Source organism: Phyllopteryx taeniolatus, chromosome 19 (assembly GCF_024500385.1).
Source record: "Phyllopteryx taeniolatus isolate TA_2022b chromosome 19, UOR_Ptae_1.2, whole genome shotgun sequence".
NCBI classification, from domain to species: Eukaryota; Metazoa; Chordata; class Actinopteri; order Syngnathiformes; family Syngnathidae; genus Phyllopteryx; species Phyllopteryx taeniolatus.
Genome location: NC_084520.1, coordinates 6,138,241 through 6,159,950, shown reverse-complemented (window position 1 = coordinate 6,159,950; position 21,710 = coordinate 6,138,241). Strand labels below are relative to the sequence as shown.

The 21,710-nt window shown below is 40.5% G+C and overlaps 2 protein-coding genes across 4 annotated transcripts in view; both read right to left on the bottom strand.

The window, feature by feature from the left end:
• Positions 1–1,090: 1,090 nt before the first annotated feature.
• Positions 1,091–10,239, bottom strand: lmf1 (lipase maturation factor 1). Of its 2 annotated transcripts, XM_061756152.1 has the most exons (11): positions 9,998–10,239; positions 8,775–9,084; positions 8,184–8,194; positions 7,218–7,366; positions 7,014–7,079; positions 6,731–6,898; positions 5,497–5,677; positions 3,165–3,318; positions 2,793–2,976; positions 2,408–2,520; positions 1,091–1,488 (listed from the first exon to the last, which is right to left on the bottom strand). In XM_061756152.1, exons 1-11 carry the CDS (start codon positions 10,206–10,208, stop codon positions 1,302–1,304), a joined length of 1,734 nt encoding a protein of 577 aa, XP_061612136.1. In that variant the 5' UTR covers positions 10,209–10,239; the 3' UTR covers positions 1,091–1,301. The 2 variants fall into 2 exon arrangements, with proteins under 2 accessions (XP_061612136.1, XP_061612137.1); XM_061756153.1 differs by lacking the exons at positions 8,184–8,194; positions 9,998–10,239 and having other exon boundaries at positions 8,775–8,935.
• Positions 10,240–10,621: 382 nt separating this feature from the next.
• The window catches only part of LOC133469541 (arf-GAP with dual PH domain-containing protein 1-like), a 29,843-nt gene continuing 18,754 nt past the window's right edge, over positions 10,622–21,710 (bottom strand). For both annotated transcript variants that reach the window (XM_061756745.1, XM_061756746.1), the window contains exons 4-11: positions 20,048–20,130; positions 16,459–16,571; positions 16,212–16,358; positions 14,762–14,845; positions 14,413–14,475; positions 12,940–13,011; positions 12,612–12,840; positions 10,622–11,322 (exon numbers count right to left, since the gene is read on the bottom strand). In XM_061756745.1, the coding sequence (XP_061612729.1) occupies positions 11,294–11,322; positions 12,612–12,840; positions 12,940–13,011; positions 14,413–14,475; positions 14,762–14,845; positions 16,212–16,358; positions 16,459–16,571; positions 20,048–20,130 (820 nt within the window). In that variant the 3' untranslated portion in view covers positions 10,622–11,293. The remainder of the gene's footprint in view (positions 11,323–12,611; positions 12,841–12,939; positions 13,012–14,412; positions 14,476–14,761; positions 14,846–16,211; positions 16,359–16,458; positions 16,572–20,047; positions 20,131–21,710) is intronic.

Below are 21,710 nucleotides of genomic sequence, written 5' to 3'. Positions count from 1 at the left end.
GTGGATAACATAGTTACCTACCTTCCATTTAGTGTCACTATACGTCGTCGGCATAGATGGTTGAAGTGGAAAAAGGCTCAAATTGGGTGTAACTGTGTGCACCCTGATAGATACTGTGCAGCATTATGTATAAACTCCGTTTAATAAAAACATGTCTTCGAAGGTGCAGCTTGCTTTACCCACTAATTTAGCCTTGAAAGCGCATTATTGCAACACATTTTGTTGCGCCCTCCACGTGCTATTGCACGGTTACGCATTGTGCACCGCTTCAGGAGACGGGCCATGAAATTAAACAGCTGCCCAGAGGGGTTGTTTATTAAAACAATGTCACAAGTGAATGCTTTCAGTTATTTGTCAGGGTCGCTAAAGAATTTACAGGCTGCCCAGCACCCCAAAAAGATTGAGGAAAATGTTCTAGACAATGCACTACCTGTACTGATGTACTTGGAAGAACATATGCTGTGAGGGAAAATACCCTAAATCAATTCTGACATGACATGGATCATTCACTGCACATGCTTTAGTTCCAAGCTTTGAAAAATATGCCATAAGACACTGCACACAGAGGTAAATTGTGATCAATTATTGTGAACAGTACAGTATGTTGTCTTTTCCTACTAGTTACCACCATCTATTGGTATTTCGTTGTTACTACAATTTTCTTTTTACCATTTTCTGTCAGCCATTTGAATTTATTACACCACTGAAGAATATTAAGGTATCTTCTGGCAACAAACACACACTAGGGTAGCAAATAAAATGACATTGGGGGGATTTCAGTTCTGTTGAAAGTTTTTAGTATAAGACAAGGGCAGTAAACTGCTTAATTTCTCAATGCACAAAGCAAAAGGAATCCCTTGCCCCTCCCTTTGGGACTGGTCGGGCTCACTTCGGTTGGGCTGGGGGCCCTGGGTCCTGGGAAGTGGGTGGTGTCTGCCTGGATGGGTCCCCCGTGGGATGGGCTCACTAGCAGTTAATTTATTCCCATCATATGAAACATGTTTTGCAGTTTAACATGGCTATGTTTGAATGACATTAAAATCACATTGTCAATCATCTGACTTGAATAAACAAGCATACAACAGAAGAGTGACTTGTTTGCTCATTTCATTTTGGTCAAAAGCAGTGGCATACTTCAAAAAAATGACACATACATACCATGACGATCATATGGCTAATGTTGGCCCCAATTTAAGTCAGATACACAAATGTATTCATGTTCTTTTAATGTATTAATGAGCTCTTCGGACCTCTATAGTCCTGTGTGTGTGTGTGTGTGTGTCAATATGTCGCTGTTGTCCTCAATTCTTCTGTGTTGGTATATGTGGGTGGGGCCAGTCCCTGGACTGGAAGTATCCCCTGAGTGCCTCCAGGTCCACAGCAGGGAAGTAGGGACCGATGCGTTTTCTCAGCCACCACTTACCCTCGGCCGCACTGGTACTGCCCGGTTGGCTGAACTTATATCTGAAATGTTCTCCGCGAACCCACCTGAGAAATAGATAAAACCGTGTCATGAGGAGTTAATACTAATCTTCATTTATATGCATGTTGGCAGAAATACCTGACCATTCTATACAAGTTTAACTATGACTGGAATGCACATTGCAGTGGGGTGAGCTTTGCCTGAACATACAGTCAGGTCCATAAATATTGGGACAGTGACACAAGTCTCAACTTTTTTGGCTCGGAACAGCACCACGATGGATAGGAAATGAAGCAAACAAGATGTGCTTTAACTGCAGACTTTCAGCTTCGAGGGTATCTATATCTGAATGAAGTGAACTGTGTAGGAATTACAACAGTTTTGTCGACAGGGAGTAAATGTCTTTTTTTTTTCAGGCAAAGAAGTGGAATATTATGCAATAGCCTGGTCACTTACCTGACTTGAATCCTATTGAGCATGCATTTCACTTGCTGAAGAAAAAACTTAAGAGAAAATGACCCAAAAACATGCAGGAACTGAAGACAGTTGCAGTCTTGAGTATCACTAGGGATGAAATCCAGCCTCTGGTGACGTTTGTGTGTTGCAGATTTCAGGCTACAATTGACTGCAAAGGATTTGCAACCAAGGTATTAAAAAGTGAAAGTTTTAAGTTTTTGTTCCCTTAAAAAGTAGGAGGTATATATACAAACTCTTGTAATTCCTACAGTGTTCACCTGATTTGGATGCACAGTAAAGAGCATCAAATGAAAAGAGAAAGTCTGCAAGATAAAGCACATCTTGTTTGTTTCATTTCAAATCCATTGTGGTGGTGTTCAGAGCCCAAAAGATAATTGTGTTAATGTCCCAATATATATGGTCCTGACAGTAGACTATTGTCTTTAACCTTTTTAAAGATCATTCTGCTACATGAATGGTTAGATAACACTATGAATTAACATACTCCCACAAACTGTAGACTCTTACCTGGGGATGCCTCTGTCCTGGAAGGGGTTGTGGTCTAGTAGCGAGAGGACTGTGCTATCATTAGCTAACAGGCGTCCTGCTATGTGAATGACCCACTCACTTTGCTCGTAGGTCTGTGTGGAAAAGGGAACGTGAGTAGTTTTAAAGTAAGACTGAGATAAAAAGTGGCTAACACAAGAAGGCTTTGGATGCATTCAGGATGCAATGAGATTTGATCCCAAGACATAAAGAAAGACAGAAACAACCTATTCAGACTTGATAAAAATAAAAATACTAGAGGAAAGGCTTGTTAAGGTATAATTCAAGATCTTAAAATCACAAAGGGAGTTGTGTTGCAGTGAATCCACAGCTTTATATGGCTAGGTATTGTTGTTCAGCATCTCACCTGGAAGGCCGCAAACCACATGAGCCAGTCCAGGCGGTAATGATATGGGGAAATGAGGCACGGCCGTCGGTACGGATCTCCTGGCTTACAAAGGAATTGGTATTCCTCCCAAACTGCCTTTGGGTTTTTGGGATCCTCACTCAGAGTACCTTGGAAAATCACCTCAGTGCGCTCCTTGGTAATGCTGTAGAGGGGAGTGGAATTAATGTGTAGTGGGAACAAAGATTGAAATGGAAAGCAATACAGGTACGAAAGCAGATCGCTTGAAGGATCTCTAGTCTAATCGCTATGGCACCAACTATTAGTAAACCCCTCACATCTAATTGTACTTTGCCTCAGGGAGACATGCTACAATATGACCACTGAATGTACCTGCCAAAGGCCCCGTAGGTGTTGACGATGCGCAGTGGGTCAAAAGAGGTGTTCATCACCTGTCTGGGACTCAGTAGGTTCATGAGCACTGGAACACTCAGACAGCCAATCAGAATGCCCAAAGACACATTGAGAATGTGACGAATCTGCATTCCTAATATACAAAAAAAAAAATAATAATACAAAATAAAAAAAGGCAGGATCAAATGAAAGTTAAAGCAAATATTGTTTGTAGAAATGTATCTCAAAGAATTGCATCTAGGGGGTATTCCAGAAAGGAGGTTCAACACACTCTTAGTCTAAAATTGAGCTCTGAGTTGATGTCCACTGAATTTGAAAACTGAATATTTGGCTCCAGAATAGCTGATCTGAATTAGTTCAATCAACTCATAATGACATCATTAATGGAGCCCTGATGTGTATTCACCATGGCAACAGACAGAAACTGTCAAGTTACTTTTCCCCCTTGAAAATTGAGGTGCCAGTGCGGGTGCACAGTGGTTATGAAACTATATTCCCTAAAATATATAAAAAGACTGCAGCGGCAGCGAAGGACAGAAGTGGTGTGGGAGCAAATTGATGCATGAATGAGTAAATTGAAATTTGTATTTCTATTTGTTGCATTAACTTCACATTTAACCACACTTTTAAACATACAATCAAAGTGAAAAGGTGCCATTTTCAATACCTGATTTTCATCTAGGTGCGATATAGCCTCAGCGAAACATACTTGGAAGCAATTTAAAATGAAATATAAAAACATAATTCAGACAGGCAAAGAATATTTTGCTAAGCCATGATTGGATCTCACTTAAGAGTTGATTCCTACAAATAGGCTTTAAACAATTGAAAGTAAATATTCATTCAATATTAAACATCAGAAGCTAACTTTGTACAGTATATGAATTAACTACAAAAAAGGTTACCAAAAAAAAAAAAAATTTGCGTTCCACTTGGACCACAGAAAGAACAGCAGTGATAGGTGAAATAATAGTAAAAGGTTAAATTTCATGCGGCACGGTGGATCACGGTTCAATCCCCGGCCCCGCCTGTGTGGAGTTTGCATGTTCTCCCCGTGCCTGCGTGGGTTTTCTCCGGGCACACCGGTTTCCTCCCACATTCCAAAAACATGGATTAATTGGAGACTCTAAATTGCCCGTAGGCATGACTGTGAGTGCGAATGGTTGTTTGTTTGTATGTGCCCTGCGATTGGCTGGCAACCAGTTCAGGGTGTACCCCGCCTCCTGCCCGATGACAGCTGGGATAGGCTCCAGCACGCCTGCGACCCTAGTGAGGAGAAGCGGCTCAGAAAATGGATGGATGGATGGATAAATTTCATGTAAAAAAAAAAAGATTTTCTTTTATTGATAATAAATTAACCAATTGTTTATTCAGATAAATGAATACAAACTAAAATCATGAGTAAAATGGTTTATTTTCCAAAAATAATTATTTTTAAAATTTAATTTATAATCAAATTATAATCAATCATTCATTCATTAAAATAAATAAATTATTAATTATTCATTAAAAAAAATAAAATATTGTTTTATTTATTAATTTAAAAAAAATTAATTGATAGAGAAATTAATACAAAATAAATACATTTATTTAAGACATTTTAGGAAAAAGTCCTGAAATAATACAACAAATATTACATGACACTTGATTATGTAAATGCTCGCATTAAAGAACTCGTTTCCCCACCCCTGAATAAGACTGAGCCCAGTCTGAGTAGCAGTGTCATAATTGAATAAAACATAGAATATGGGATTAGAAATATATGCAATTAAGATACATTGATTTTGATAAAACATGATATTGTTTGATCAGAAATTAATATGGGAATGCTAGCATATCATTTTAAATTTAGTACGGCCTCAATATCAGTGGGATCGCAGAGAAACAGATATGCCGTTGCTTCAGGTTTTAGCTTACAAAGCCTTCTAGCTAGCAGGTTAGGTTCAAAGTTTGTTACCATGGTGACTAACTAAAAAAGTCTTCTGGACCAGATAATTCAGTTTCCCTCATCTCTAGGAGAACTTAAAGTTGTCACATAGCCTGCTTTGTGGAATACCCCCCAGGTGGTATACTGTATTTCTTAACACATCACATTTAGTCATTAAGAAGAAGATACTTGTGTTTGTGGTCAATTAAACACAGTTGTTATATGCATGGATGCATTTTCTGAGCCGCTTCTCCTCACGAGGGTCGCAGGCTTGCTGGAGCCTATCCCAGCTATCATCGGGCAGGAGGCGGGGTACACCCTGAACTGGTTACAGTTGTTATAATAAAAAACAATTCTTGGTGGCATGGACAGTAGTATAATTACCTTTAGTTGCTTCAGGGGTTCGTCCACTTTTATCCTCATCCTGAATCTTCAGTACTGTTTTTTTGGCTCCACTTCTGGAGCGAAACAAGAAGCCCAGTGATGCGTCATCAAAACAGGCCAGACTGGGAACAATGCTCAACCAGTTTAGGAAACTGAGGTTCCCGCTCAATATCAGAACTATCTAGAAGCCGTAAGACACAGCAGAGAGGAGGAATGATCAACAATTATAATTATACTGTATCAAAAAAAAATGTTTTTCCTTTATTTAAAGATGATAAGGCATGTTGTAGTTATCAAAATACAGAGAGCAGTTTTACACAAATCGAAATACCAATTAAACAAAGTCCTTAATCCATTGGTGTCAAACTCAAGGCCCGGGGGCCAGATGCGGCCTGCCACATCATTTTATGTGACCCGCGAATGCATATCATGCTCGTCAACTTCCGTAATTTTTGCTAAAATCTGTACCCAAATTCCAAATTGTCATAATAATAAACAATAATGTTGAGATGTTGCCTTTTTCAATACAACTTGAACAAGTATTATCCTTGTCTTCTGATTTCAAAACTAGTTATCCTGCAATCTGTTGTGTAATGGCAATATGATTACACACAGCACAATCCATGGTTTGGTTAGTTACATGTCACGTATCCTTCATTGTTGCACTTATTAACACTTGCTAGTAGTTTTGATTTACTGGTTTCCATCCTAGTGCATTGTCAATCTGTCATAACCATTGACGTAATTCATTCATTCATCTTCAGTACCACTTATCCTCACTAGGGTCATGGGCGTGCTGGAACCTATCCCAGCTGTCTCTGGGCGAGAGGTGGACTACACCCTGAACTGGTCGCCAGCCAATCGCAGGGCGCATATAAACAAACAACCACTCGCACTCACATTATGGGCCTACGGGCAATTTCGAGTCTTCAATTAACCAGCCATGCATGTTTTTGGGATGTGGGAGGAAACCGGAGGACCCGGACAAAACCCACGCAGGCACAGGGAGAACATGCAAACTCCACACAGGCGAGGCCGGGTTTGAACCTGGGTCCTCAAAACTGTGAGGCAGACGTACTAACCAGTCATCTAAAATGATTTGTGTTATTTGTAATTATCCCAACACATCTATGAATCCAGAATACAACTTACTGAAATGTATAAATACCTTAACTAAAGTAAAAATAATAATAATAATGAATGTCCTGAAGTGTATGTGTCTGAAATAATCTACCTGGAACAGGACCTGGAGTGCACCATTGATGATGCACATTCGCCTGCCCAGGAAGGTGAAAAAGGGCACAATGAGCTCGATGAAGTGGTTGGATAAAGTCTCGAAGCGATGGAACCACCAAGGGGAGTGATGCATGTAGTAGGACATGGGGTTCGGAACAGGCTGGGTCTGCAATGAGATTGAAGGGCAGAATGGACTTTAAATAGATATACATTAGGGTGGGCAATCCAATTTTACTCATCTACACCGATACAATATATCACAGCGAAGCAAATCAATCTACCTCATAGTGATAATCCATGCAGGTGAGGTCTCTCCAACATTTGTCCCCTCTGATTTTAATCAGGCCCTTAAATACAAATATGATCCAGTACAAGAAATTACATCAAATTTGTGCAAGTGTAATTACATGTGTAATATATTATTAACAGTAGTGCTTGATATATTAAGTGGTCAAAGGAGAGGCAGGGAAGATAGTTTCACTCACAGCTCCAAGCATGATGCGAACAATAAGCCACCTGAAAGTCCAGATGGAGATGAGGGACGGGGGGCTACGGCGGGGGACTTGAGACAGAGTCCAAACTGGACACAGGAAAATGGCCAGGAATCCGGTTTCCAGCAGCTGACTCTCCCAGCCTGGATGAACAATAATACTCTCAGCTAGTAGCGACTACCTTTGTAAAAGCAATATTTAAAAACAGATCTCAACATGTGGATTAGACAATGCTCTGCACTTCTCCCACATACAAAGCCCTGTACAGATGCTATGTTTAGTTCAGTTAAAGACGATATATTTTGTCAAACCAACTTTTTCGAGTATTTGGGATGTAATATTGTCTCTATGATGTCTCAGTAAATATGTGAAATATGAATTCAAATCTTTCTAGAGCTTATCTACGTAACTAGCGGATATCTCCGCCTACCTCTCCGCTCCCGAGCCAGCGCTGTCAACATAATAAACACGTGTGTTCTCACAAGTGGTTCTTCTACACAGAGGCAACCAATCAGCGGAAAGGGGCGGTCTTAGCCAAATATGGATGAAGCAGATACAAAACAGGGTCAAACAGAAGTTTGAGGGGCCATGTTAGAGAGTCACTCTATGGCGCTCTAAATAGCCAAAATACGAGACCTTTACGGTAGAAGAACATATCAAGTCGGGAAGGGCATTTGACAAAATTATTGTAATCAATTACAGCAAAAAAGTAATCCTTCTGAAAAACACTATCATTTTACTAGGTACCTACTAACTACTAAACCACGTACAAGCATTTTTGTCATCTCAGCATATTTTCTAATATTATGCTGTCATAAAAAATTATATATCAGACCTGTACACCTCAAAGTAAGCTTTTCTTCATTTCCGCTTCTTCAAATTGTGTCACAGGATTGAATAAAGCAAAAATAGTATGTTTTGAAGACTGTACACTGAGGAGGCACCATCAAGTAAACTTACCAAAGGAGTACCTGCACAGGAATAAAAACAAAAAACAAAAAAAAAACATGTTAATATATTGATACAATTAAGTCCATAAAGATGTTTTTTTTAAGAAAACATTATATATATCCATCCATTTTCTGAGACGCTTCTCCTCACTAGGGTCGCGGGCATGCTGGAGCCTATCCCAGCTGTCATCGGGCAGGAGGCGGGGTACACCCTGAACTGGTTGCCAGCCAATCGCAGATATATATATACATATATATTACAATTTCAAATAGTTCCCAGTATCTTAATAATACATCTTTGACATGTTTTTGTCAAAATGCCCCAAGGATCAAGAATCATATTACCCTCCACGCCCTATATTTTTGGAATCACCAAAATTAGCCTGTTTTGAGGAGTGGTCCCGTCACACAGCACTGAATAGCTTGCTCACAGACACATTTTCAGAAATAGGCAGCTCACAAAATATTTACTGGGTTGCATAATTTCAGACTATGTGGATAGGCATGGCCTTCAGAGGCCCACCTATTTGCATCCAAGCAATTAAAAAGTCAATTTTCCATAATACGTCCCCCTTACGATTTGAGCGAATCCAAAACTTACCACAGCTGTCCCACATTGACCAAGGAATGGTATAGCACCCACAAGGACACCATGATCACCACATTGGCCATTCCCGTCACCAGAACAAAACCGGAGAGGGCCATCCCCAACAAGGCGATGCCATCTAAGTTGGCATCCATATTGCTCCAGTCCAAGAACCAGAGGATGGACGGTGTGTATGCCAGAGCAGCCATGCCTATCTTCCCTCCCACGTAGTGCTTGACACTATTGAGGTAGGTCTTGCAAGGCATCAGGCTGTTTTCACCAATCAGCTGTTTATTCTGGTTGTACGCGACACTGAACGCCACGACTATAGGAAAAAGACAAATTGGAAACATATCTGAATGTCATGACAGTATCTTTATATACAGAAACATTTTGAATTGGTGATGCCCCAAAGCTATTTGTTGTTGTTGTTATTGACTGGAGTACAACTAAAGCTGGGAAATTAATGGATTTTACCAATTCATTTGAGTTTATTTTTCAGGATAATTTTTTTCATTTTTCCTTGTACTTTTGTGGGTCCCATGATTAAGAAAACGTCCCCACAAACTTGCACTGCTTCCATTAGGAACATGGCTGCAAACAGAGAGGAGATAGTCCATTCAGTATTGCCAGATTAGTTATTGGTCGCTATATTAAGTCATTAGTTTTCTGACCTCTCTCGCAACTACTTGACACTGTCTCGTTAATAACACTTTAACAAGTGGAGCCCAGTGGAAGGCAATCATGGAGTCAATCCCGCTGAAAATTGCTAAAGACATGGTGCCCATTCATAGGTCACCATATTGGAAACTTTTGACCCGAGGTATGTGCTTCCAAACACCAAATATTTTGCCCAGGTTGCCTTCCCTCACCTTTTCAACTCTACATGAGAAAAGACCTTGAGTGAGCTGGTTACAGACATACGCACCAGTAATGCGGCATGTGGTTTGACCATTCCTTTTATGTTGAATTGCTGATTTTCAAAAAATGTTTAAGGTTGTTTAACTTTGTTTCCACATAAATGTGTGTTGTTGTTGTTTTTAAAATTGGCATACGCAATAGACTACCGTAGTAAATTAAAGGCAAATTATGAATGATAGCGAACAATGGGGTGTTTTCATTGCCAAGTGAAACGTGACAATGTCTTTAATGGACTGCATTTACAACTAGATGTGAACTAAGAGACGTCAAGTGCGTTTGACGTTCTGAAAAACAACTTCAGACTGCATACTACTCACAGTAAATAAAGGAAACGGAGCGCAGCAGAACAATACGAGTGAGCCAAAAAGTCCCCGTTTCTAACGACTGGAGCTTCTTTCCTTTCTTGGTGCTTTCGACTGTGCTCGCCGCATCTTCTCTGCTGCTGCTGTCTGTACACTTTGCGTCTTTCAAGCTGGCTTTGAGGCGTCTTCTGACAGAAGCGACATTATTTTCACCGGAGGTCGCCATGTTGCTAGCTGTCACACGGTCACGTGACCGAAGACAGGCGGAAAATTTATTCTCCATTTTACTTTTTATCTGACTATTATCTGAAGTGATATTGTGTTTGACCATTATTATTTTTAAACAAAGTAAATATTTAAATGAACCATCCAATATACCGTATGTAAGGTGTCAGAGATCTGAACAACCAATCAGAGGATAGAAAATGCTGACGTTGTTTATAGACGTTAGGCAGCCCCTGTGAGGCGAATTGTAACTATGAATAGGAGTGTTATTTCTATTTTAATATTCTCAAATTTGTACGGAAAAAAAATCTAGCAGTTTCATTTTTAAATTAATGGACCTAAGAAAACATCAACAGTGCAGTCACATAGATTACAATGAAATTAGAGTGCACACAGAAGACAAACACACAAAAGTTCATATGCACTGGGTTTTTATAGTAAAACAAAGAATTACTGTGATTAAAATAAGAAAAATGTTTTTTGTTTTTTTTATTAAAAAAAACACTAGTAATAGTCCCATCACATTACAATCCTTCAATGCAGCGGTAACAGTTTCACAAGGACAGTAAAAGTTCAAGAGAACAAACAAAGCCAACAGCTGTCATATCCTGCATAAACTTAAGAGAACGTTTTAATGCATATTTGTGGTCAACAGTACTTTGCAGATATAGATTGAACATGGTTTCAATGTCAGTGGTTCAAACTCACTTAAAACGTACCCACATAAACTCACACACCCTACAGTCAATAAATTAGCAATGCAATATTACTCAACTGGTGTAAATATCACTTCGTAACGTTAGAGTTCAAGGAGTTTAAACCATTCACGAGACAAAATTCCAAGGAAAGGTCTCATACAGGTTGGTGCAAAACTGATCTCATTCACTCTTTTGGCCTCACATCACCTACAGTACAGGAGCTTTGAGTCTCATGTTAGTTTTCTACATAACGGGTTCAATGATATAAACCTGTCCACTCCTACAAACGCCCACCCCTTTGCCTCCAAACCACAGTCCATGGTCACACTGTTTCTGATCTGAATGAGACCAAGTCGAGTCCAGCTTCAGTCTTGCTTTTCTTAAGGCCTCAGGGTTTGTGTTTAAAATGAGCCTCCACTGCCCCAAAAAAAAAAAGAAAGGTTCATGTGTTTAATAGTGACAACATTAACATGTAACAACAATTCAGCCCAGTAATTAACTTGGTATCGAAGTAAATACAAATTGCACTTCTGTAGTAAAATCAGTCATAGAGAGAGAGAGAGAGAGAGAGAGAGAGAGTATCCTTAAATAAATAAAAATGAAAGGAAACCTACACATGATAAAAAAAAAAAGTAAACATAGTACTACTAGCATTTTGGGCAAATGGATTTTGCAGTTACAAAGGACACCGTTATTACTTCTTAATACTGCACATGACAGTATAGTCACATGGTCCACTGCAGATTTATACACTTGTGTCACAAAACATAATTTTTGGTTTGACTAATGATGTGTTCATGAAATTAATTACAGTAATTATCTCACTTTCTTCTAGAATCACTTGTGTACGAAGAGCTATTATTATGCATTCAAAATTCGTAGGTCTAGTTTAAAGGGATAGGAAAGTTGACTTTTTAATGGCTTGTATACATACAATCAGTTGGGTCTTTGGAGTGCATGCACACCCATAAAATGAGAAATTAAATGACCAAGTATATCTTTTATGTGCCTATTTCTTAAAATATGTCTGTCTAAATAATAGACCACCCTACATTGAGGGTCTCGACCCGTAACATGACCGACTAAGCTGTGCAAAAATCCAGAGCCATTTTTCCAGCAACATTCTGGCTAAACTGTCCGAAACACTATCATGGGTGAGGCACTATCAAGCAGAAACACGCACGTCCGCTATGGGTGTGACGCCCCCGCTATCATGTCAAAGCCAAAAGGTAAGCAGAGCTGCATTGAGTATTTTTTATTATTCTTTTTTTATGCAGATTAGCGTTACTTAACAGTGTTAGCTTCTGATAACTGATACATACTTGACTGCTTGGTGAAGTTGGTGGTGGGGTGTACTTTTATCACCTAAAAATGGGCTAATTTCAGCAAGATGAGAAATAGGTCGTGTAAAGAGTAATATATTTCTTGATCTTCGGGGTATTTCGATGAAAGCAGGTCAAAGATGATTAAAATCTGGGAACCCAAATTGTGAATAGAAATGAATAATACAGTGTGTCTTTTTAAAGCTTCAAAAAGGGTGAAAAAGTGAAAATGTTTTGGATGTCTCCTAGTTAGATATGTGGCAAGATGAAACATTGATATGTAACTGATAAAGCCAAACCCAATAGTTTAAAATAGTTGTGTTAAAAAAAACAACAACAACACTTGAGCCTGTTCTCAATAATGTCTTTCCAGCTTCTATATACCTGCGTATTCCTGCGGCCTCATCGGTCGATTGATAACCCTCTGGAAGGCTGCGATCCAGTCTCGTTGCTCGGCCTCAGTCTCGCAGGCAAACACGAACTTCCTGTCCGGTGTGACGATGGTGATGCCGTGATTCCAGTGATGGCCCTGGATGGTTGGGGGCAGGCCAGGGAGAACGGTGTAACTGTTCTCTTTACTGCCGATGAACACTTCGCCGCGAGCGTAGGCGTCCTGGGAGAGTATACGTGAGCACAGAAAGCACAGTTAACGAAACAAGTACTGGAGTCAGTAAAAATTAAAAAGGTGGAGAGGGTGCATTTTCTATCATACCAAAGGATCTTTAAAATACATCAGTCGTCTGTCGTCCATTGTGAACCACCTCTTCTTAAAGCCCTCTGTGTGCTGCACCAACAAAAAAACAAAAAAAAGGGAACTTGTTTCAAATGACATAATCCACATTTATAGAAGGACTCAGTGAGGTAGATATCGAAGTCTAAAAGGACAACATGTTTGAATAGTTCTACTTTGTAAATGCAGGAAATACAGTGTACGGTTTACTGTTATCCATAGGAAAATAGGGATGCCGTCAAGCTGAAGAAGGAGTCCTATCGGGCCTTTTTGGCCTGTGGGACTCCTGAGGCAGCTGATGGGTACCGGCTGGCCAAGCGGAATGCAGCTTTGGTGGTCGCTGAAGCAAAAACTCGGGCATGGGAGGAGTTCGCTGAGGCCATGGAGAAAGACCTCCGGACGGCTTCGAGGAAATTCTGGTCCACCATCCGGCATCTCAGGAGGGGGAAGCAGTGCACCACACAACATTGTGTATAGTGGGGATGGGGCGCTGTTGACCCCGACTCGGGACGTTGTGAGTCGGTGGGGAGAATACTTCGAAAACCTCAATTCCACCGACACGCCTTCTCATGAGGAAGCAGAGTCTGGGTTCTCTGAGGCGGGCTCTCCTATCTCTGGGGTTGAGGTCACTGAGGTAGTGAAAAAGCTCCTCGGTGGCAAGGATGCCTCCTTGGCGCCTCCCTGGTGAGGTGTTCGGGGCACGTCCCACCGGGAGGAGAACCCGGGGACGACCCAGGACACGCTGGAGAGAATATGTTTCCCGGCTGGCCTGGGAACGCCTCGGAATCCCCTCGGAAGATCTGGATGAAGTGGCTGGGGAGAGGGAAGTCTGGGTGTCCTTGCTAAAGATACTGCCCCTGTGACCCGGCCTCGGATAAGCAAAAGAAAATGGATGGATGGGTGGATGAAATCTGGGCCACTTCAGTTGAACACAAACCTATTGGTTGTACTTTCTGCCATCTACTGGAAGAACATTTAAGTGTTCTGCCTGTCACTATGCAGGGCTGGCATAGATAGATGAACAAAGATACATTATTTGTCGTGTATAATTTTTTTGGGGACCAATTAAGTGAAATTGGATAATTTCCTGCCGCACACCTGATGAGCTGTGACAGCACATTGGTTGGAAATCACTGATCTAATTAATCATGAAGCTGAAAAACAGGAACTTGAGTGACTTTTTAGAAGAAAGATTTTTAAATTGCAGCAATTTATCACAAACGCAATCATTTCAATTCATGCATCCATTTCCTTTAGCGCTTGTTCTAACTGGTTGTCAGTGAGCTGGGTGGGGCCTACCCCAGCTGACTTTGGGCAAGTAGCGGGGGACACCCTGGACTGTTTGCTAGTCAATCACAGCACATATGTTGACAAACAATCAATGACGTTTACATCTATGGACAGTTTACAGCGTTCACTTGGGCCAAGTATATCAGATCGCACCGCAATACAAACCTTTGGACCTGTTTTCTCCATGAAGCCTTCCTTCGTGAAGTTTCGGGTCAATTTTGGCACCAGCTGGAAAACAACAAAACTAAAGTGAAGAAGAAGCATGAATCAAATATTAAACGTGTTTCCTAGCGTGCCTACAATTTTAACTTATACAAAAAACATTTCTAGACTAATATATGCTGAGGCCATTTGAATAATTAACATTCAAATTAAAAGTTAAAATCTATCTTTGAGGACAATGCTTAAAATGTAAAATCTTGCAAAATGTGCTGTCAACAATATAAAAAAGCAACACAATGTTGACGAGTGAAAATGAGTCAATTTAGTGTCAAATGAAGTCATCCAGCCTCACCTCCTCATTACTCGCTCCAGGGAAGGCCACTTGCAGGTAGTGGAACCTGGCCGCTCTGATTGCATTGAACCAATCGACCATCTCCTGGTAAAGAAGAAATCATCAGACAGCCGAAGTTAAACAAAACCTTGCTTTTCAATGTTGTTGGGAAGGCTGTGACAAAATGCGCATGGTATAGTCAAGTGCATTTTGGTTATGAGGATGCTGCAGCGTGGGATCGATACCTCACAAGAAGGCTGAATGAACTCAATGAACTATATGTTCCCCTTCTTGGCCAGCAGAGGGAACAGTGCTCTAAAAGTGGGAAGTGTCTGCCTCTTTCTTTGCTATAATCTTCTCAATTTTAATTAAATCTTGCACCCTTTGAGTCATAAGCTGCAGAGATGGAATGACTTTGTGCACAGCACAAGATAATCCCCCAGAGATAGGAGGATGCCCACACAGATTCACTCATTGTCCCGTTTCATCAATAAATATACTATGTTTAAGGAGCTGCTCTTTGTTGTTAAAATGAGCAATTATATTAAAAGTATGCATATGATTTGAAGGTGCAAACAAGGCCAGATTCATGCACAGGTTAAAAATTAAGGCGCGAAATGACCATTGGCAAAACATTGACTCCCTCCAGAGCAGGACATGTTCATCCTGCGTGCATGTCCACACTGATAATGAATGTTGCGTGGGCGGCTCCACCACTGGCCGATTTAACTGTATACAACCTGTTACGTAACAGTGGGGAACACTGGAATACTGTAGGGTGAAACAAAAGATTTACTTGGCTGTTTAATTTCAAACTTGCTGGATGGACACGCACTCCAGAGACCCAACGGTTTGGATATAAGCAATTAAAAAAGTCCGTTAACGTAATAATGTCCCTCATGAGCTAATTCTGTATATCTACCGTATCTTACAAAAGTGAGTAGGTTTTGTAAATATTTTACTCTATCTTTTCAGGGGAGAACAGTTAAGAAAAGAATTTGCTAGAATGCAAAGTAGTCAGTGTACAGCTGGTATAACAGTGCACATTTTGAGTGAAAATGTCAAAATTCGGCCCAATTAGTAATTTTCCCACCCTGGTGCTATGTGACTCGTTATGGTGTAACAAGTTCTCCTTGTGAAAAGGGGAGCAGATGTATTCAATATGGAGTTATGACTTTCAAACTCTCTCATTTGGACACTGGAAGGTCAATAGGGAACCGGATGACAAAGAACTCTGAGGATCTGTAAAAATGGATTGTTGCTGTACATCAGTGGTGTCCAATCTATGGCACCACAGCTAAAAAGAAAGATATCATAAAATATTTCCAAAAATGTGAGTGGTATACTCACTTTTATGAAATACTGTATCTAGCTACAGTATGTTTAAAAGGGTAAATTTATTCATGTCCATTTTGGGAATTAGGAACATGATCATCTGTGTCTTGTCTGCAGTGTGTATGTGTTAACACACCTTAGCATCACTGTGGTAGACAAAGATGTTCCTTGTGCTGTTGTCTTTCAGGTAGGTAATCTGCAGGCCGCAGGGGTTGCCAATCTTGGCCGGTTGGAAGGTGGCATTGAGGGTTTCGATTTTCATAACTGCCTTGGGATCCCTGGCCTTGCATTTAGGCAACATAAACAAAATACTGTTAACAGTTTTGACCTTCGTTACTACAAAGCATGCGTGCGTTTAGTATTAAAAGTAGAATATCGCTCACATCTTGCTTGTTGAAGTATTTGAGGGCCCCCTCCCTCTCGGACAGGACGAACTTTCGGCTGAGAAACTGACCGTTGTCTCGTCCTCGTTTCCATAGAAACCCCTCACGGTATCCTGGACGGTGAAAAATTGAATGTTTGAACAAGGCGGGAGGGAAGAACAGTTTTAATAGTAGCAGTGACATCTTGTATCTGAGAGAGAAGGGCAGAATTTGGAAGGAAGCGCAGGACGCATATTGTCTTTCTGCCAGATTGTTTCCTTTTTATTAATATTCTGTTCTATATTAAGCACACATGCTTCCTCTTTACTCTATTTTGGCCAAAGGCTCAGCCTTCATTGTCTCCTTTCTTGTGTTACTCTTCTATTTCTGTCAGGCAATGCTTTCTTATCTTTATCTATTTCTGTGTCTTGACTTGGAGGAGGACGCCTCTACATAAGTAATTGCCGTAAATAAGTGACTCAACACAGCTGGTTGCTGTTTGATGTGCGTTTTAATCCTATTGTGACACAAATAACTGCATAGAAAAGAGCAGAGATGAAAATCAGCAGCAATGTGATTTAAAAGAATTTTATGGTGGGGAAATTACGTTTGATAGCGCATCACCACAGTTTGGAAATTCACTTGCACATTTTTTGGGATCAGATTGCTCACGTTTGCTCAGGCGGTACGACTTACACTGGAGTACATGTGATACTTGACTGCTGAAATCCATCCATCCATTTTCTATAGCACTTGTCCTCATTAGGGTCGCAGGTGAGCTAAGCCTTTCTCAGCTTTGGCAAGGGGTGAGATTTGAACCCAGAACCTCTCGACTTGGAGGTTCAGCGTGTTTAACACACACACACATAAAAAAAAATCTAATTAACTGGTATAACTTAACTGTAAAAATATTAGTCATGAGTTACTCTAACAAAATACAATGGAATTGGAAAAAATGCGGCAGCTCACCTCATTTTAAAAAAAAGACTAATAACTTTGATTTAATGGTATGTGAGATGTTTTTGGGGTTTTTTTTCTCCGTTAAATTTAATACATTGAGACGACACACACGTTCACCTCAAGTGAACGCTAAGGAAGCACAAGTACAAAGATACTGTATATGTCCCCATATGCAAGTGTAGTTTACGACTTCTCCCAACTTGAAGAGTTCTGAATTATTCTTCTCATTAGATGGAATGGATTGTTATTAATTGTGTGAGAGCTAATGCAAAACTAAACTGATTGTGTTATGCATGTTAATGAGTCTCCTGTTCATATGTATTATAATGAGTGTAATATTCGTGACATGAAAGTCTGATGCCTCCTGTGTTTTCATCTCAATTTAGGGGTACAAAAATAAATAAAAAGCTGTTGCCTATGGGTGGGTAAAAAAAACATTGCTATGAAGGGCAGAGAAACTGCGGTTTGATTACCCACAGTGGGTTTATCACTTCGAGCAAAGCCTTTCTCATCCATTAGCAATCTTCTGCAAATGCAGACATCAGACATCAGACAGTCATTTGAGCCATTGTTGGTCATAAAATATTGAGTAGCACAGCTTTAATTACATCCAGTGTTAGCATCAAAACTAATGCAGGTACAATATGTTATAGTATGGTAATTGCATGACATATCCTCCCACCCTGCTGCTCCAATTTCCATTCTCCTTTTCCCTGGCAACTGAATGTCTCCTTGTCCTAAGCGCCAATTTTGCCAGGTGTGTGCCGCTGTGTCTGTGTGGGTGGATTTGCTGCAGTGCGTGCCACACGTGTGTGCGTTGAGCCTTTGTGTCTCTGACTTTACGACATGAAACAGTCACCTCCACTGGCATTGCCTCTTTAATCAACTGGCCTCATTGTCCCCACCCATGACTCCTTCCGGTACGCTCTTCTCTACTTCCCTCCTCTGCATTTACAATCAATGCTGACATTGGCCTACCACTGAGGCCAGGTTACTGCCAATAGCCTATCTCAATCAATCATGAAACAAAGACACACACACACACACACACAAACGGGCAGAGAGATGCACCTTAGCAGTGGTGAAGATAGCTTGATAGAATGACTCACATTACTCTGCACTCTGCATATACTGTAATGTAGTATTTTGTGTGTGTTTGCAGATGGTTTTCCACTGTAACAAAGGATGAATGAGGTCACTGCAGGCCAATGAGATACATACTTGTTCCTTACACACACACACACCCACATATACACACAAGTACCCTGATATTTTTGTTCGTACTAAGCTACATGACAGGGGCAATACTAGAAACATCTCAGTGTGATGCTGTGCAGTTAGTACACCACTATATTGACACCACTCTGATAGTGTCACCATTAAGCATTATTATCATTGTAAAGGCTTTGGATTGGATTAAAAAAAAAACTGTGACATGCACCCATCTGCTCTTTAGACCACTTACATGTGTATCTTGTTCAGGACACTGCCATGATTAAAATGAAAATTAAATGTAGCCTTTGTTCAACATCATCTTCTAGAACACATACCTTATTTTCAAAAATTGAGATCTCTGTTCCCCAAAGAATCGTGCATCATCCACATAAACAAATGAGTACCGAACCTCAACTGAATGTGTGCTTTTAATAATAGATGATGCCACTATAGGAGACTGTAATTACCTGGACTACGACATCTGACAAGAACATGTGTTGCAGTAGACATCTTTATGGAATATATGGCATCTGTAAAGCCAAACCTCAAATAAACTCTTCCCCTTTCCTGGACTACGACATCTGACAAGAACATGTGTTGCAGTAGACATCTTTATGGAATATATGGCATCTGTAAAGCCAAACCTCAAATAAACTCTTCCCCTTTCCCAGATAATAACAGGTGATGCCACTCGGAAGCGGATGTTACCTTTACTGTGACATCTGATACCAGTAGACATTATGGCCACAACAGAGGACAGCCTACCAAGTATTTATGGCATCTGTATGGCTAAAGTTAATGGTGGAGTTTAAGGAGTAAAGTCCTCCTGTATGGGGTGTTGAGCCTTTTCATGAAAAAGCTCCTCAACATTTCAACACAGAACCTAAAGGAATTAGTGAAAAAAAACAAATAACATACGTATTTCTACAAATTGTGATTTCTACTCTAATAGAGGCTGTGCCCCAATAAGTCATTGTTTGCATCATCCATTTGAAAAAAAAAATAAAGATAAAGAAGGATAGTGAAGAGCTGGACAGAACATTTTAGAGTGGATTTAATGGGACAAATGCAACCAAGTCATATCTGAAAAATTATAAGAAAGAACGCAACAAAGTTGAGGTGGTAATACAATATAGAAGAGAATATTCTGATGATTATGATATGATAATTTATGATATTGTAAATAGGTTCTAAATCATTATTTATTTGTGAAAAATAAAGGGAAATATGTTCTTTAATATTCCCATAAAAAGAAATTTGTGCATATGTAAAAACTTTCCCCTGGTTAAAACCCATTATAGACAACTGGCACTCTCTGCCTTTGAGGAAATAAACACAATGGCTACTATCTGAGGAAACACTTTATTTCCATACTAGTATTTCATTCATACTGCAATGTGTCATGATGCAAAAGCCAAAGAGATTCTTCACAAACCTGCAGTGTAAGGTTCTTGCTTCTCTATGAACTCAAATTCATTTCTCTCGTACTTGGCCCTGATCCACTGCTCTCTTAGCATCCTGCAAACACAATGGCATTGCTCATGGTTAGAGTTTGCAACTAATGGTGAAGTGACAGGGAGGAAGATCAAAGTGGTAAGGGTGCCAAGCCAAATATTGTACTCAAGTAAGAGTACTGTGACTTGACAATAATGTGATTCAAGTAAAAGTAAAAAGTAGTCCTCCAAAAGATTACTTGAGTAAGAGTAAAAAGTACACAGTGAAATAATTACTCAAGTACTGAGTAAATAGTGAGTAACTTCAGATTTTTTTTAACCACAATATGAACATTAATAAAATAAAAATAAAATAAAATGTGAACGTGTAAATTCTGATATTGCCGTGTGTGTGCATGTGTGTGTGTATGCACAGCCAAAACTACAAACAACACAACGGCAATTTACTGCAAGGTGTTTTCTCCAGTTATAAGTGGGCTGAAATATCCCCATTTGGGCAGACATTGCCAGACAAATACTACAATACATGAGAGATGTTGTTTTTGTTCGTCTAATTGTAAACACGGTGGCATGGTGGACGACTGGTTAGAGCGTCTGCCTCACAGTTCTTAGGACTGGGGTTCAATCCCTGGCCCCGCCTGTGTGGAATTTGCATGTTCTCCCCGTGCCTGCGTGGGTTTTCTCCAGGCACTCCGGTTTCCTCCCACATCCCAAAAACATGCATGGTAGGTTAATTTACAACTCTAAATTGCCCGTAGGTGTGAATGTGAGTGCGAATGGTTGTTTGTTTGCATATGCCCTACGATTGGCTGGCGACCAGTTCAGGGTGTATCCCGCCTCCTGCTTGATGATAGCTGGGATAGGCTCCAGCACGCCCGCGACCCTAGTGAGGAGAAGCGGCTCAGAAAATGGATGGATGAGTGGATGGATAAATGTAAACACGAGTAGCGCGTCGTTGCCTTCATGGTAACGACGGCCTTCCCAACATGGCCGCCACGTAGGAAAGGCGATCAGCCGGGCTGGCTTATTTTGTGCTAATACCTATGGCCGGGAATAGACGACGTTGTGGGAGGTCATGTGACTTTCTTGTGTCATTTGATTGGTGAACTTGACTTAAACATCACTGGCGATTAAATTGGATTGGAGCAAAAAGCACCCGATGCAGAAGTCGAAGTCGTAATCTTGCGCACGTAATAGTTGATAAACAAGCAAGAATTGATCAATAAAAGTAGCGAGCGACGTTTAGATCATTGTAACGGAGTAAAAGTACCGTTACCTCTTAACAGCAGAAGCAGCGGAAGTGTTTTTTCTGGTCTCGTCAACTTCTGTGACTTATCCAAAGCAGGTCCCGAGCGCGCAGGCGGAATCTCAGGCCGATGTGCTTGCATATTAGTCTGCCGCGGAGTAATATTCAGAAATTACAACTGTGTGTGGATGGTGGATGTGTGGAATGGATCTAGCTGCCTGCGTTCAAGGAGTATGAAACAGTCTATGATGACAGCAACGGCGACCCCCCCACCCAGGAAAAACTAATCGTAAATGTAAATTCACGTAAATGCCCTATTTTGAGTTCAAAATGGGGAATTTCGCCGAAAGGCGACTGATTTGCATGTATGGTTAATGTGCACTAACGGCAACGTCATT